General features: G+C 40.9%; 1 protein-coding gene across 1 annotated transcript in view; it reads left to right on the forward strand.

Moving 5' to 3' along the window:
* Positions 1 to 14,436, forward strand: part of mgat4b (alpha-1,3-mannosyl-glycoprotein 4-beta-N-acetylglucosaminyltransferase B) — a gene marked incomplete at its 5' end in the record, with an annotated part of 68,445 nt that extends 54,009 nt beyond the window's left edge. Inside the window, 2 exons of the mRNA XM_053323719.1 lie at positions 9,611 to 9,723; positions 14,032 to 14,436. Of these exons, the coding sequence (XP_053179694.1) occupies positions 9,611 to 9,723; positions 14,032 to 14,055 (137 nt within the window). The remainder of the gene's footprint in view (positions 1 to 9,610; positions 9,724 to 14,031) is intronic.
* Positions 14,437 to 15,000: the final 564 nt, after the last annotated feature.

The following is a 15,000-nucleotide window of genomic DNA, read 5'->3' on the forward strand; positions in this document are numbered from 1 at the left end:
AGACACACACACACACAGTAACACACACACACACAGAGACACACACACACACACACAGTAACACACACACACACATCTTATCTCTCTGACAGCAGACGGTCACATGATGAGGTTCGTTAATGGACTCTGAGTTTTAATAAAGCTGTAAATTATTATTATCCTTTAATTACTAAAAACTACATCACTATAATACTGCAGTACTTTTACTGTAATACTGCAGTACTTTTACTGTAATACTGCAGTACTACATCACTATAATACTGCAGTACTTTTACTGTAATACTGCATACTACATCACTATAATACTGCAGTACTTTTACTGTAATACTGCATACTACATCACTATAATACTGCAGTACTTTTACTGTAATACTGCATACTACATCACTATAATACTGCAGTACTTTTACTGTAATACTGCATACTACATCACTATAATACTGCAGTACTTTTACTGTAATACTACATACTACATCACTATAATACTGCAGTACTTTTACTGTAATACTGCATACTACATCACTATAATACTGCAGTACTTTTACTGTAATACTGCATACTACATCACTATAATACTGCAGTACTTTTACTGTAATACTGCATACTACATCACTATAATACTGCAGTACTTTTACTGTAATACTGCATACTACATCACTATAATACTGCAGTACTTTTACTGTAATACTGCATACTACATCACTATAATACTGCATACTACATCACTATAATACTGCATACTACATCACTATAATACTGCATACTACATCACTATAATACTGCATACTACATCACTATAATACTGCATACTACATCACTATAATACTGCATACTACATCACTATAATACTGCATACTACATCACTATAATACTGCAGTACTTTTACTGTAATACTGCATACTACATCACTATAATACTGCATACTACATCACTATAATACTGCAGTACTTTTACTGTAATACTGCATACTACATCACTATAATACTGCAGTACTTTTACTGTAATACTGCATACTACATCACTATAATACTGCAGTACTTTTACTGTAATACTACATACTACATCACTATAATACTGCAGTACTTTTACTGTAATACTGCATACTACATCACTATAATACTGCAGTACTTTTACTGTAATACTGCATACTACATCACTATAATACTGCATACTACATCACTATAATACTGCATACTACATCACTATAATACTGCATACTACATCACTATAATACTGCATACTACATCACTATAATACTGCATACTACATCACTATAATACTGCAGTACTTTTACTGTAATACTGCATACTACATCACTATAATACTGCATACTACATCACTATAATACTGCAGTACTTTTACTGTAATACTGCATACTACATCACTATAATACTGCAGTACTTTTACTGTAATACTGCATACTACATCACTATAATACTGCAGTACTTTTACTGTAATACTGCATACTACATCACTATAATACTGCAGTACTTTTACTGTAATACTGCATACTACATCACTATAATACTGCAGTACTTTTACTGTAATACTGCATACTACATCACTATAATACTGCAGTACTTTTACTGTAATACTACATACTACATCACTATAATACTGCAGTACTTTTACTGTAATACTGCATACTACATCACTATAATACTGCAGTACTTTTACTGTAATACTGCATACTACATCACTATAATACTGCAGTACTTTTACTGTAATACTGCATACTACATCACTGTAATACTGCAGTACTTTTACTGTAATACTGCATACTACATCACTATAATACTGCAGTACTTTTACTGTAATACTGCATACTACATCACTATAATACTGCAGTACTTTTACTGTAATACTACATACTACATCACTATAATACTGCAGTACTTTTACTGTAATACTGCATACTACATCACTATAATACTGCAGTACTTTTACTGTAATACTGCATACTACATCACTATAATACTGCAGTACTTTTACTGTAATACTGCATACTACATCACTATAATACTGCAGTACTTTTACTGTAATACTGCATACTACATCACTATAATACTGCAGTACTTTTACTGTAATACTACATACTACATCACTATAATACTGCAGTACTTTTACTGTAATACTGCATACTACATCACTATAATACTGCAGTACTTTTACTGTAATACTGCATACTACATCACTATAATACTGCATACTACATCACTATAATACTGCATACTACATCACTATAATACTGCATACTACATCACTATAATACTGCATACTACATCACTATAATACTGCATACTACATCACTATAATACTGCAGTACTTTTACTGTAATACTGCATACTACATCACTATAATACTGCATACTACATCACTATAATACTGCAGTACTTTTACTGTAATACTGCATACTACATCACTATAATACTGCAGTACTTTTACTGTAATACTGCATACTACATCACTATAATACTGCAGTACTTTTACTGTAATACTGCATACTACATCACTATAATACTGCAGTACTTTTACTGTAATACTGCATACTACATCACTATAATACTGCAGTACTTTTACTGTAATACTGCATACTACATCACTATAATACTGCAGTACTTTTACTGTAATACTACATACTACATCACTATAATACTGCAGTACTTTTACTGTAATACTGCATACTACATCACTATAATACTGCAGTACTTTTACTGTAATACTGCATACTACATCACTATAATACTGCAGTACTTTTACTGTAATACTACATACTACATCACTATAATACTGCAGTACTTTTACTGTAATACTGCATACTACATCACTATAATACTGCAGTACTTTTACTGTAATACTGCATACTACATCACTATAATACTGCAGTACTTTTACTGTAATACTGCATACTACATCACTGTAATACTGCAGTACTTTTACTGTAATACTGCATACTACATCACTATAATACTGCAGTACTTTTACTGTAATACTGCATACTACATCACTATAATACTGCAGTACTTTTACTGTAATACTGCATACTACATCACTATAATACTGCAGTACTTTTACTATAATACTGCATACTACATCACTATAATACTGTAGTACTTTTACTGTAATACTGCATACTACATCACTATAATACTGCAGTACTTTTACTGTAATACTGCATACTACATCACTATAATACTGCAGTACTTTTACTGTAATACTACATACTACATCACTATAATACTGCAGTACTTTTACTGTAATACTGCATACTACATCACTATAATACTGCAGTACTTTTACTGTAATACTGCATACTACATCACTATAATACTGCAGTACTTTTACTGTAATACTGCATACTACATCACTATAATACTGCAGTACTTTTACTGTAATACTGCATACTACACCACTATAATACTGCAGTACTTTTACTGTAATACTGCATACTACATCACTATAATACTGCAGTACTTTTACTGTAATACTGCATACTACATCACTATAATACTGCAGTACTTTTACTGTAATACTGCATACTACATCACTATAATACTGCAGTACTTTTACTGTAATACTGCATACTACATCACTATAATACTGCAGTACTTTTACTGTAATACTGCATACTACATCACTATAATACTGCAGTACTTTTACTGTAATACTGCATACTACATCACTATAATACTGCAGTACTTTTACTGTAATACTGCATACTACATCACTATAATACTGCAGTACTTTTACTGTAATACTGCATACTACATCACTATAATACTGCAGTACTTTTACTGTAATACTGCATACTACATCACTATAATACTGCAGTACTTTTACTGTAATACTGCATACTACATCACTATAATACTGCAGTACTTTTACTGTAATACTGCATACTACATCACTATAATACTGCAGTACTTTTACTGTAATATTGCATACTACATCACTATAATACTGCAGTACTTTTACTGTAATACTGCATACTACATCACTATAATACTGCAGTACTTTTACTGTAATACTGCATACTACATCACTATAATACTGCAGTACTTTTACTGTAATACTGCATACTACATCACTATAATACTGCAGTACTTTTACTGTAATACTGCATACTACATCACTCATAATACTGCAGTACTTTTACTGTAATACTGCATACTACATCACTATAATACTGCAGTACTTTTACTGTAATACTGCAGTACTACATCACTATAATACTGCAGTACTTTTACTGTAATACTGCATACTACATCACTATAATACTGTAGTACTTTTACTGTAATACTGCAGTACTACATCACTATAATACTGCAGTACTTTTACTGTAATACTGCATACTACATCACTATAATACTGCAGTACTTTTACTGTAATACTGCATACTACATCACTATAATACTGCAGTACTTTTACTGTAATACTGCATACTACATCACTATAATACTGCAGTACTTTTACTGTAATACTGCATACTACATCACTATAATACTGCAGTACTTTTACTGTAATACTGCATACTACATCACTATAATACTGCAGTACTTTTACTGTAATACTGCATACTACATCACTATAATACTGTAGTACTTTTACTGTAATACTGCAGTACTACATCACTATAATACTGAAGTACTTTTACTGTAATACTGCATACTACATCACTATAATACTGCAGTACTTTTACTGTAATACTGCATACTACATCACTATAATACTGCAGTACTTTTACTGTAATACTGCATACTACATCACTATAATACTGCAGTACTTTTACTGTAATACTACATACTACATCACTATAATACTGCAGTACTTTTACTGTAATACTGCATACTACATCACTATAATACTGCAGTACTTTTACTGTAATACTGCATACTACATCACTATAATACTGCAGTACTTTTACTGTAATACTGCATACTACATCACTATAATACTGCAGTACTTTTACTGTAATACTGCATACTACATCACTATAATACTGCAGTACTTTTACTGTAATACTGCATACTACATCACTATAATACTGCAGTACTTTTACTGTAATACTGCATACTACATCACTATAATACTGCAGTACTTTTACTGTAATACTGCATACTACATCACTATAATACTGCAGTACTTTTACTGTAATACTGCATACTACATCACTATAATACTGCAGTACTTTTACTGTAATACTGCATACTACATCACTATAATACTGCAGTACTTTTACTGTAATACTGCATACTACATCACTATAATACTGCAGTACTTTTACTGTAATACTGCATACTACATCACTATAATACTGCAGTACTTTTACTGTAATACTACATACTACATCACTATAATACTGCAGTACTTTTACTGTAATACTGCATACTACATCACTATAATACTGCAGTACTTTTACTGTAATACTACATACTACATCACTATAATACTGCAGTACTTTTACTGTAATACTGCATACTACATCACTATAATACTGCAGTACTTTTACTGTAATACTGCATACTACATCACTATAATACTGCAGTACTTTTACTGTAATACTGCATACTACATCACTATAATACTGCAGTACTTTTACTGTAATACTGCATACTACATCACTATAATACTGCAGTACTTTTACTGTAATACTGCATACTACATCACTATAATACTGCAGTACTTTTACTGTAATACTACATAACTATAATACTGCAGTACTTTTACTGTAATACTGCATACTACATCACTATAATACTGCAGTACTTTTACTGTAATACTGCATACTACATCACTATAATACTGCAGTACTTTTACTGTAATACTGCATACTACATCACTATAATACTGCAGTACTTTTACTGTAATACTGCATACTACATCACTATAATACTGCAGTACTTTTACTGTAATACTGCATACTACATCACTATAATACTGCAGTACTTTTACTGTAATACTGCATACTACATCACTATAATACTGCAGTACTTTTACTGTAATACTGCATACTACATCACTATAATACTGCAGTACTTTTACTGTAATACTGCATACTACATCACTATAATACTGCATACTACATCACTATAATACTGCAGTACTTTTACTGTAATACTGCATACTACATCACTATAGTACTGCAGTACTTTTACTGTAATACTACATACTACATCACTATAATACTGCAGTACTTTTACTGTAATACTGCATACTACATCACTATAATACTGCAGTACTTTTACTGTAATACTGCATACTACATCACTATAATACTGCAGTACTTTTACTGTAATACTGCATACTACATCACTATAATACTGCAGTACTTTTACTGTAATACTGCATACTACATCACTATAATACTGCAGTACTTTTACTGTAATACTGCATACTACATCACTATAATACTGCATACTACATCACTATAATACTGCAGTACTTTTACTGTAATACTGCATACTACATCACTATAGTACTGCAGTACTTTTACTGTAATACTGCATACTACATCACTATAATACTGCAGTACTTTTACTGTAATACTGCATACTACATCACTATAATACTGCAGTACTTTTACTGTAATACTGCATACTACATCACTATAATACTGCAGTACTTTTACTGTAATACTGCATACTACATCACTATAGTACTGCAGTACTTTTACTGTAATACTGCATACTACATCACTATAATACTGCAGTACTTTTACTGTAATACTACATACTACATCACTATAATACTGCAGTACTTTTACTGTAATACTGCATACTACATCACTATAATACTGCAGTACTTTTACTGTAATACTGCATACTACATCACTATAATACTGCAGTACTTTTACTGTAATACTGCATACTACATCACTATAATACTGCAGTACTTTTACTGTAATACTGCATACTACATCACTATAATACTGCAGTACTTTTACTGTAATACTGCATACTACATCACTATAATACTGCAGTACTTTTACTGTAGTACTGCATACTACATCACTATAATACTGCAGTACTTTTACTGTAATACTACATACTACATCACTATAATACTGCAGTACTTTTACTGTAATACTGCATACTACATCACTATAATACTGCAGTACTTTTACTGTAATACTGCATACTACATCACTATAATACTGCAGTACTTTTACTGTAATACTGCATACTACACTATAATACTGCAGTACTTTTACTGTAATACTGCATACTACATCACTATAATACTGCAGTACTTTTACTGTAATACTGCATACTACATCACTATAATACTGCAGTACTTTTACTGTAATACTGCATACTACATCACTATAATACTGCAGTACTTTTACTGTAATACTGTATACTACATCACTATAATACTGCAGTACTTTTACTGTAATACTGCATACTACATCACTCATAATACTGCAGTACTTTTACTGTAATACTGCATACTACATCACTCATAATACTGCAGTACTTTTACTGTAATACTGCATACTACATCACTATAATACTGCAGTACTTTTACTGTAATACTGCATACTACATCACTATAATACTGCATACTACATCACTATAATACTGCAGTACTTTTACTGTAATACTGCATACTACATCACTATAATACTGCATACTACATCACTATAATACTGCAGTACTTTTACTGTAATACTGCATACTACATCACTATAATACTGCAGTACTTTTACTGTTATACTGCATACTACATCACTATAATACTGCAGTACTTTTACTGTAATACTGCATACTACATCACTATAATACTGCAGTACTTTTACTGTAATACTGCATACTACATCACTATAATACTGCATACTACATCACTATAATACTGCAGTACTTTTACTAATATAAGCTGCAGGTGTTTTTGAAGGAATCAGAGTCTGGACAGTAATTATGGGATGGATGTGTGTTAGACTCAGACTCTCTGTGGATGAACTATAATAACTTTAATGATCTCTTCTCATCTCGTCTCCATCTGCTTCAATCTGCAATTTGTCCAAAATATTAAAATTGCAGGAAACTTAATTTAGAATTTAATTTTCTTCCATATTAATGTGTTGGAGTATGTGTGATGTCATGTAGAAAGCTTTTACTCTCTCAGAAACATCCTCTAAAAATATATATTCTTTTATTCCAGAACAACTAAACTAAACATTCATCAGGAGGAGATGGATGGATGGAGGGAAGGAGGGAGGGATCGATGGATGGGTGGGTGATTGGATGGATGGATGGATGGATGGATGGATGGATGGATGGGTGGATGGGTGGGAGGGTGGGTGGGTGGGTGGATGGATGGAGGGAAGGAGGGATGGGTGGGTGGATGGATGGAGGGAAGGAGGGGTGGGTGGTTGGGTGGATGGATGGAGGGAGGGAGGGATCGATGGATGGATGGAGGGAAGGAGGGAGGGAGGGATGGGTGGTTGGGTGGATGGATGGATGGATGGTTGGGTGGATGGATGGATGGGTGGATGGATGGATGGATGGGTGGATGATAATGGATGGATGGAGTGATGGATGGGTGGATGGATGGGTGGATGGATGGATGTATGGATGGATGGGTGGATGGATGGATGGATGGGTGAGTGGCTGGGTGGATGGATGGATGGTTGGGTGGATGGATGGGTGGTTGGGTGGATGGATGAATGGATGGATGGGTGGTTGGGTGGATGGATGGATGGATGGATGGGTGGTTGGGTGGATGGATGGATGGAGGGATGGATGGGTGGATGGAGGGAGGGAGGGAGGGATGGATGAATGGATGGATGGATGGGTCGGTAGGTGGGTGGTTAGATGGATGGGTGGATGGAGGGAGGGAGGGAGGTAGGGGTGGGTGGGTGGATGGATGGATGGAGGGATGGATGGAGGGAGGGAGGGGGGAGGGAGCGATGGATGAATGAATAGATGGATGATGGGTGGATGGATGGATGGGTGGATGGATGGATGATGGATGGATGGATGGATGGATGGATGGATGGATGGATGGATGGGTGGATGATGGATGGATGGATGGGTGGATGATGGATGGATGGATGGGTGGATGGGTGGGTGGGTGGTTGGGTGGATGAATGGATGGATGGATAGATATATGGATGGGTGGATGGATGGATGGATGGATGGATAGATGGATAGAAAGATAGAAAGATAGAAAGATAGAAAGAAGGGTGGGTGGGTGGGTGGAGGGAGAAAAAATATATGTAATTAGGGTTCAAAGTTGTGTAAAACCTCTTTCTCTGCTACCAAACGCTGAAGCCCCGCCCCCTACCAAGTGTCACCTGTCAATCAAAGTCACCACCTCTACCAGAAACATGGACGCTACGACTGAGAGCTTTCTGCTGCTAGCCCGGCTGCTAGCTCGGCTGCTAGCTCGGCTGCTAGCTCGGCGGCTAACTCGGCTGCTAGCTCGGCGGCTAACTCGGCTGCTAGCTCGGCGGCTAGCTCGGCGGCTAGCTCGGCGGCTAACTCGGCGGCTAGCTCGGCGGCTAACTCGGCGGCTAACTCGGCGGCTAGCTCGGCGGCTAGCTCGGCGGCTAGCTCGGCTGTTATTGATCCACCAGGTTATTGATCCCATTGGTCTTCATCTCTTCCAGGATCGTTCCAGAACGGGATCGCAGAGGGGGAAGTGGACGCTACCTTCGGCCCGCTGGAGGCCATGAGGCTCACTGTCATCACGGACTCACCGGTCTGGGTCATCCTCAGCGAGGTGAGACGGTCTGATAACTGGGTTCACCTGGTTAACTAAAGCTTTAACTAACAGCAGATAAGGTGAAGAGGGTTAGTGGTCTGTGGATGAGTGGAGGAGTCAGAGGGTTTCTGGAGAAGTTTAATAGATTACAGGAAGGAAGGGAGGGAGGGAGGGAGGAGTGACAGGAGGAAGGAAGGAGGGGAGGAAGGAAGGAAGTGAGGAAAGAAGGAAGGAAGGAGGGAGGGAGGGAAGGAAGGAAGGAAAGGAAGGAAGTGACGAAAGAAGGAAGGGAGGAAGAAAAGGAGGAAGGAGGGACAGGAGGAAGGAAGGAGGGAGGGAAGGAAGGAAGGAAAGGAGGGAGGAGGGACAGGAGGAAGGAAGGAATGAAGGAAGGAGGGGAGGAAGGAATGAAGTGAGGAAAGAAGGAAGGAAGGAAGGAATGAAAGAAAAAAGTAAGGGGGAGGAAAAGAGGAGGTAAGTAAGGAGAGAAGGAAGGCAGGAAGGAAGGAAAGGAAGGAAGTGAGGAAAGAAGGAAGGGAGGAAGGAAAGGAGGAAGGAAGGAATGAAAGAAAAGAGTAAAGGGGGAGGAAAAGAGGAAGTAAGTAAGGAGAGATGGAAGGAAGGAAGGAAAGGAAGGAAGGAAGGAGGAAAGAAGGAAGGAAAGGAAGGAAGTATGGAAGGAGAAGGGAGCAGAGAAAGAGGGAAGGAGGGAGGAAAGAAGGAGACAGGGAGGAGGAGAGGAAGGTTAATCAGCTGTTTCTATCTCGTCGATGTTAAAGCTTCATAAACATGTTTTCTTCTTCTGGTAGAAAGAATGTGGCATGAAAAGCTCTGAGCGTTAACTCCTGACCTTTGACCCCTGACCTCTGACCTCTGACCTCTGCCTCCGAGCTGCTGAGGACAAAGTCTCTCTGTCTTTACGAGTCTCATGACTGAAGAAACATTTCTAAAGCCCAATTTCCACTGAGTCCGGCAGCGGCGCGTTACAGCTGCGCCGCGGTCACCGGAGCTGATAGGTAACACTATAATCAATGAGAGTATCTCCACCGGGAACGTTTCAGCAGCGGCTCCCGCGCCGCAGCGCTATCAATAGGTAGCATTTCTATTTTTGACGGAGCCGTTGCCAACTCGCGACAAGCTCAACAGAGCAGATTGCACCAGACAGGAAGTCCGACACTGAATCAGCAAAATAAAACTTCCGTTTTTCAAAATAAAACAACCCGTGCAGCCTCCCGATCGTATTTCAGCAACAAACATGAATAAAACAGTCAGATAAAGACTCCATCTAGCTACGTAGCCTACTGACAGATGGGATAAGTACATAAATCTAAGAAAATTACCAAATCAACCAAAATTGAGCAAGTTAACAAAACCGGGCCGTTTAGTTGTGCTGCTACTACAATAATTACTGTAGACTAAAGGCTCTCGTTCGGGTTTGATTGTGCTGCCGTAATTACTGTATTAACAGTGCAACATCATTTTAAAAGGCAGATTTCTCTCCCAGAGCATGCTCCGGTCCGCTGCTGTAACGCTCCCGGTGTGAGTTGACGCCGGGCAGAGGACGGAGCTAAACCGTAGCACAGCCGTTCCGCGCCGCTGACGGACCCAGTGGAAATCCCCAGTAAAAGTAATCAGAGTTATGAACAGAGTCAGTGTTCGTCTCTGAGAGAGGGAGGAAGGGAGGGAGGGAGGGAGGGAGGGAGGGAGGGAGGATGGAAGGAAGGGAGGGAGGGAGGAAAGAGGGAAGGGAGGGAGGGAGGAAAGAGGGAAGGAAGGAAGGGAGGGAGGGAGGGAGGGAGGAAAGAGGGAAGGGAGGGAGGGAGGGAGGGAGGGAGGGAGGATGGAAGGAAGGAAGGAAGGGAGGGGGGAAGGAAGGAAGGGAGGGAGGGAGGGAGGATGGAAGGAAGGAAGGGAGGGAGGGAGGGAAGGAATGGAAGGAGGAGGGACAGGAGGGAGGAAGGAAAGGAGGGAGGGAGGAGGGAGGGAGGGAATAGGGAAGGAAGGAAAGAAAGGAGGGAGGGAGGAGGGACAGGAGGAAGGAAGGAAAGAAAGGAGGGAGGAAGGACAGGAGGAAGGAAGGAAAGAAAGGAGGGAAGGATGGAAAGGAAGGAGGAGGGACAGGAGGGAGGAAGGAAAGGAGGGAGGGAGGAGGGAGGGAGGGAATAGGGAAGGAAGGAAAGAAAGGAGGGAGGGAGGAGGGACAGGAGGAAGGAAGGAAAGAAAGGAGGGAGGAAGGACAGGAGGAAGGAAGGAAAGAAAGGAGGGAAGGATGGAAAGGAAGGAGGAGGGACAGGAGGGAGGAAGGAAAGGAGGGAGGGAGGAGGGAGGGAGGGAATAGGGAAGGAAAGAAAGGAGGGAGGAGGGACAGGAGGAATGAAGGAAAGGAGGGAGGGAATAGGGAAGGAAGGAAAGAAAGGAGGGAAGGAAGGAAAGGAAGGAAAGAAAGGAGGGAGGAGGGACAGGAGGAAGGAAGGAAAGGAGGGAGGGAGGAGGGAGGGAGGGAATAGGGAAGGAAGGGAAGAAAGGAGGGAGGAGGGACAGGAGGAAGGAAGGAAAGAAAGGAGGGAGGAGGGACAGGATGAAGGAAGGAAGGAAGGGAGGGAGGAGGGAGGGAGGGAATAGGGAAGGAAGGGGAGGAGGGAGGGAGGGAATAGGGAAGGAAGGAAAGAAAGGAGGGAGGAGGGAATAGGGAAGGAAGGAAAGGAGGGAGGGAGGAGGGAAGGAAGGAGAGAAAGGAGGGAGGGAGGAGGGACAGGAGGAAGGAAGGAAGGAAGGGAGGGAGGGAATAGGGAAGGAAGGAAAGGAGGGAGGGAGGAGGGAAGGAAGGAGAGAAAGGAGGGAGGGAGGAGGGACAGGAGGAAGGAAGGAAGGAAAGGAGGGAGGGAATAGGGAAGGAAGGAAAGGAGGGAGGGAGGAGGGAAGGAAGGGAGGGAGGAGGGAGGGAGGAAGGAAAGAAAGGAGGGAGGATGGAAGGAAGGAAGGGAGGGAGGGAGGGAGGATGGAAGGAAGGAAAGGAGGGAGGGAGGGAGGAACGAAAGAAAGGAGGGAGGGAGGAAGGAAAGAAAGGAGGGAGGAGGGACAGGAGGAAGGAAGGAAAGGAGGGAGGGAGGATGGAAGGAAGGAAAGGAGGGAGGGAGGGAGGAACGAAAGAAAGGAGGGAGGAGGGACAGGAGGAAGGAAGGAAGGGAGGGAGGAGGGAGGGAGGAGGGAAGGAAGTGAGGAAATCAGAGGTTCTGTGTTTCACTTTGCTTCAGTTTCAGTTTCATAAAATCAAAACTCTATAAATTTATATTTTTATTAAACCATAAAGTTTAACTTCTGTTTCCTTCGTGAAGCGTCTGAACGGAGCCGAGAGTCTCATCAGAGAGATTATTACTTTATATCTTATTAATTATTCATGAGCAACATCAGCTGACTTTAAATATAAATACTAAAACATCTGGACGGGTGTTAGTTTAACCCTAACCCTGACACATAAACTCAACCATGTGACTGGTTCTGGTTCCTACTGGTTCTGGTTCTTACTGTTCTGACTGGTTCTGGTTCCTACTGGTTCTGGTTCCTACTGGTTCTGACTGGTTCCTACTGGTTCCTGTGTTCTTACTGTTTCCTGTGATGTCTCTGGTTCTAACTGGTTCTGGTTCTGACTGGTTCCTACTGGTTCCTACTGGTTCCTGTGTTCTTACTGTTCTTACTGGTTCTGTTCTGACTGGTTCCTGTGTTCTGACTGGTTCCTGTGTTCTGACTGGTTCCTGTGTTCTGACTGGTTCCTACTGGTTCTGGTTCCTACTGGTTCTGGTTCTTACTGTTCTGACTGATTCCTGTGTTCTTACTGTTCTGACTGGTTCTGTTCTAACTGGTTCCTGTGTTCTGACTGGTTCTTACTGTTCTGACTGGTTCCTGTGTTCTTACTGTTCTTACTGGTTCTGTTCTGACTGGTTCCTGTGTTCTGACTGGTTCCTGTGTTCTGACTGGTTCTGTTCCTACTGGTTCTGGTTCTGACTGTTCCTACTGGTTCTAACTGGTTGTGACTGGTTCTGACTGGTTCCTGTCTTCTGACTGATTCCTGTGTTCTGACTGGTTCCTGTCTTCTGACTGGTTCTGGTTGTGACTGGTTCTGACTGGTTCTAACTGGTTCTGACTGGTTCTGGTTCTTACTGTCCTTACTGGTTCTAACTGGTTCTAACTGGTTCTGGTTCTTACTGTCCTTACTGGTTCTAACTGGTTCTAACTGGTTCTAACTGGTTCTGGTTCTAACTGGTTCTAATTGGTTCTGGTTCTAACTGGTTCTAATTGGTTCTGGTTCTGTGTTGTGTCTCCTCTCAGATCTTCATAAAGAAAGCCGAGTGAGACCTCTTCCTGTTCGTCTCCTCTGAGCATCGAGCTGCCGTCCTGCTTCCCACCGCGGAGCCACAGCGCCGCCTGCTGGCCGGACCTCGCCACTGCAGCGCTGAGCGGACCAGACGCTGACCACACACACACACACACACACACACACACACACACACACACACACACACACACACACACACACACACACAGATGAATCAGGACTCACAGGAACCTGGATCTGTATTTATGTACATACAGCGAGCTAAATGTTAAACACTGGTGTCGGTCCATCAGCTGACTCTCTGAGGACTGACCGTGCGTGCAGACGGCCGGTCCGGACCTTTGTTTGGACTCTTCCCTCCAGTCGTTTCCACGGTAACCATGTATGTGCGTATATAGAAGCACACACTGTCATATGAATGCTCCTCTCAGTGTGCTGCTGCGTGTCGTTGCTGCTCGCTGACGAGTTGCCTTAAAGACCCCGGAGCAGACCCCGGACCCTAACATGTAGCACCCACAATCCTTCACTACCCACAATCCTTTGCTGCGAGCTCCGACCCAGAATCCTTCGCCCCGAGCTCCGACCCAGAATCCTTCACTACCCAGAATCCTTTGCTGCGAGCTCGGACCCAGAATCCTTCACTACCCAGTATCCTTTGCTGCGAGCTCCGACCCAGAATCCTTCACTACCCAGAATCCTTTGCTGCGAGCTCCGACCCAGAATCCTTTGCTGCGAGCTCCGACCCAGAATCCTTCACTACCCAGAATCCTTTGCTGCGAGCTCGGACCCAGAATCCTTTGCTGCGAGCTCGGACCCAGAATCCTTCACTACCCAGAATCCTTTGCTGCGAGCTCGGACCCAGAATCCTTTGCTGCGAGCTCGGACCCAGAATCCTTCACTACCCAGAATCCTTTGCTGCGAGCTCGGACCCAGGACCCTTCGCTACCCAGAATCCTTTGCTG

Source organism: Scomber japonicus, chromosome 8 (assembly GCF_027409825.1).
Source record: "Scomber japonicus isolate fScoJap1 chromosome 8, fScoJap1.pri, whole genome shotgun sequence".
Lineage (NCBI taxonomy): Eukaryota > Metazoa > Chordata > Actinopteri > Scombriformes > Scombridae > Scomber > Scomber japonicus.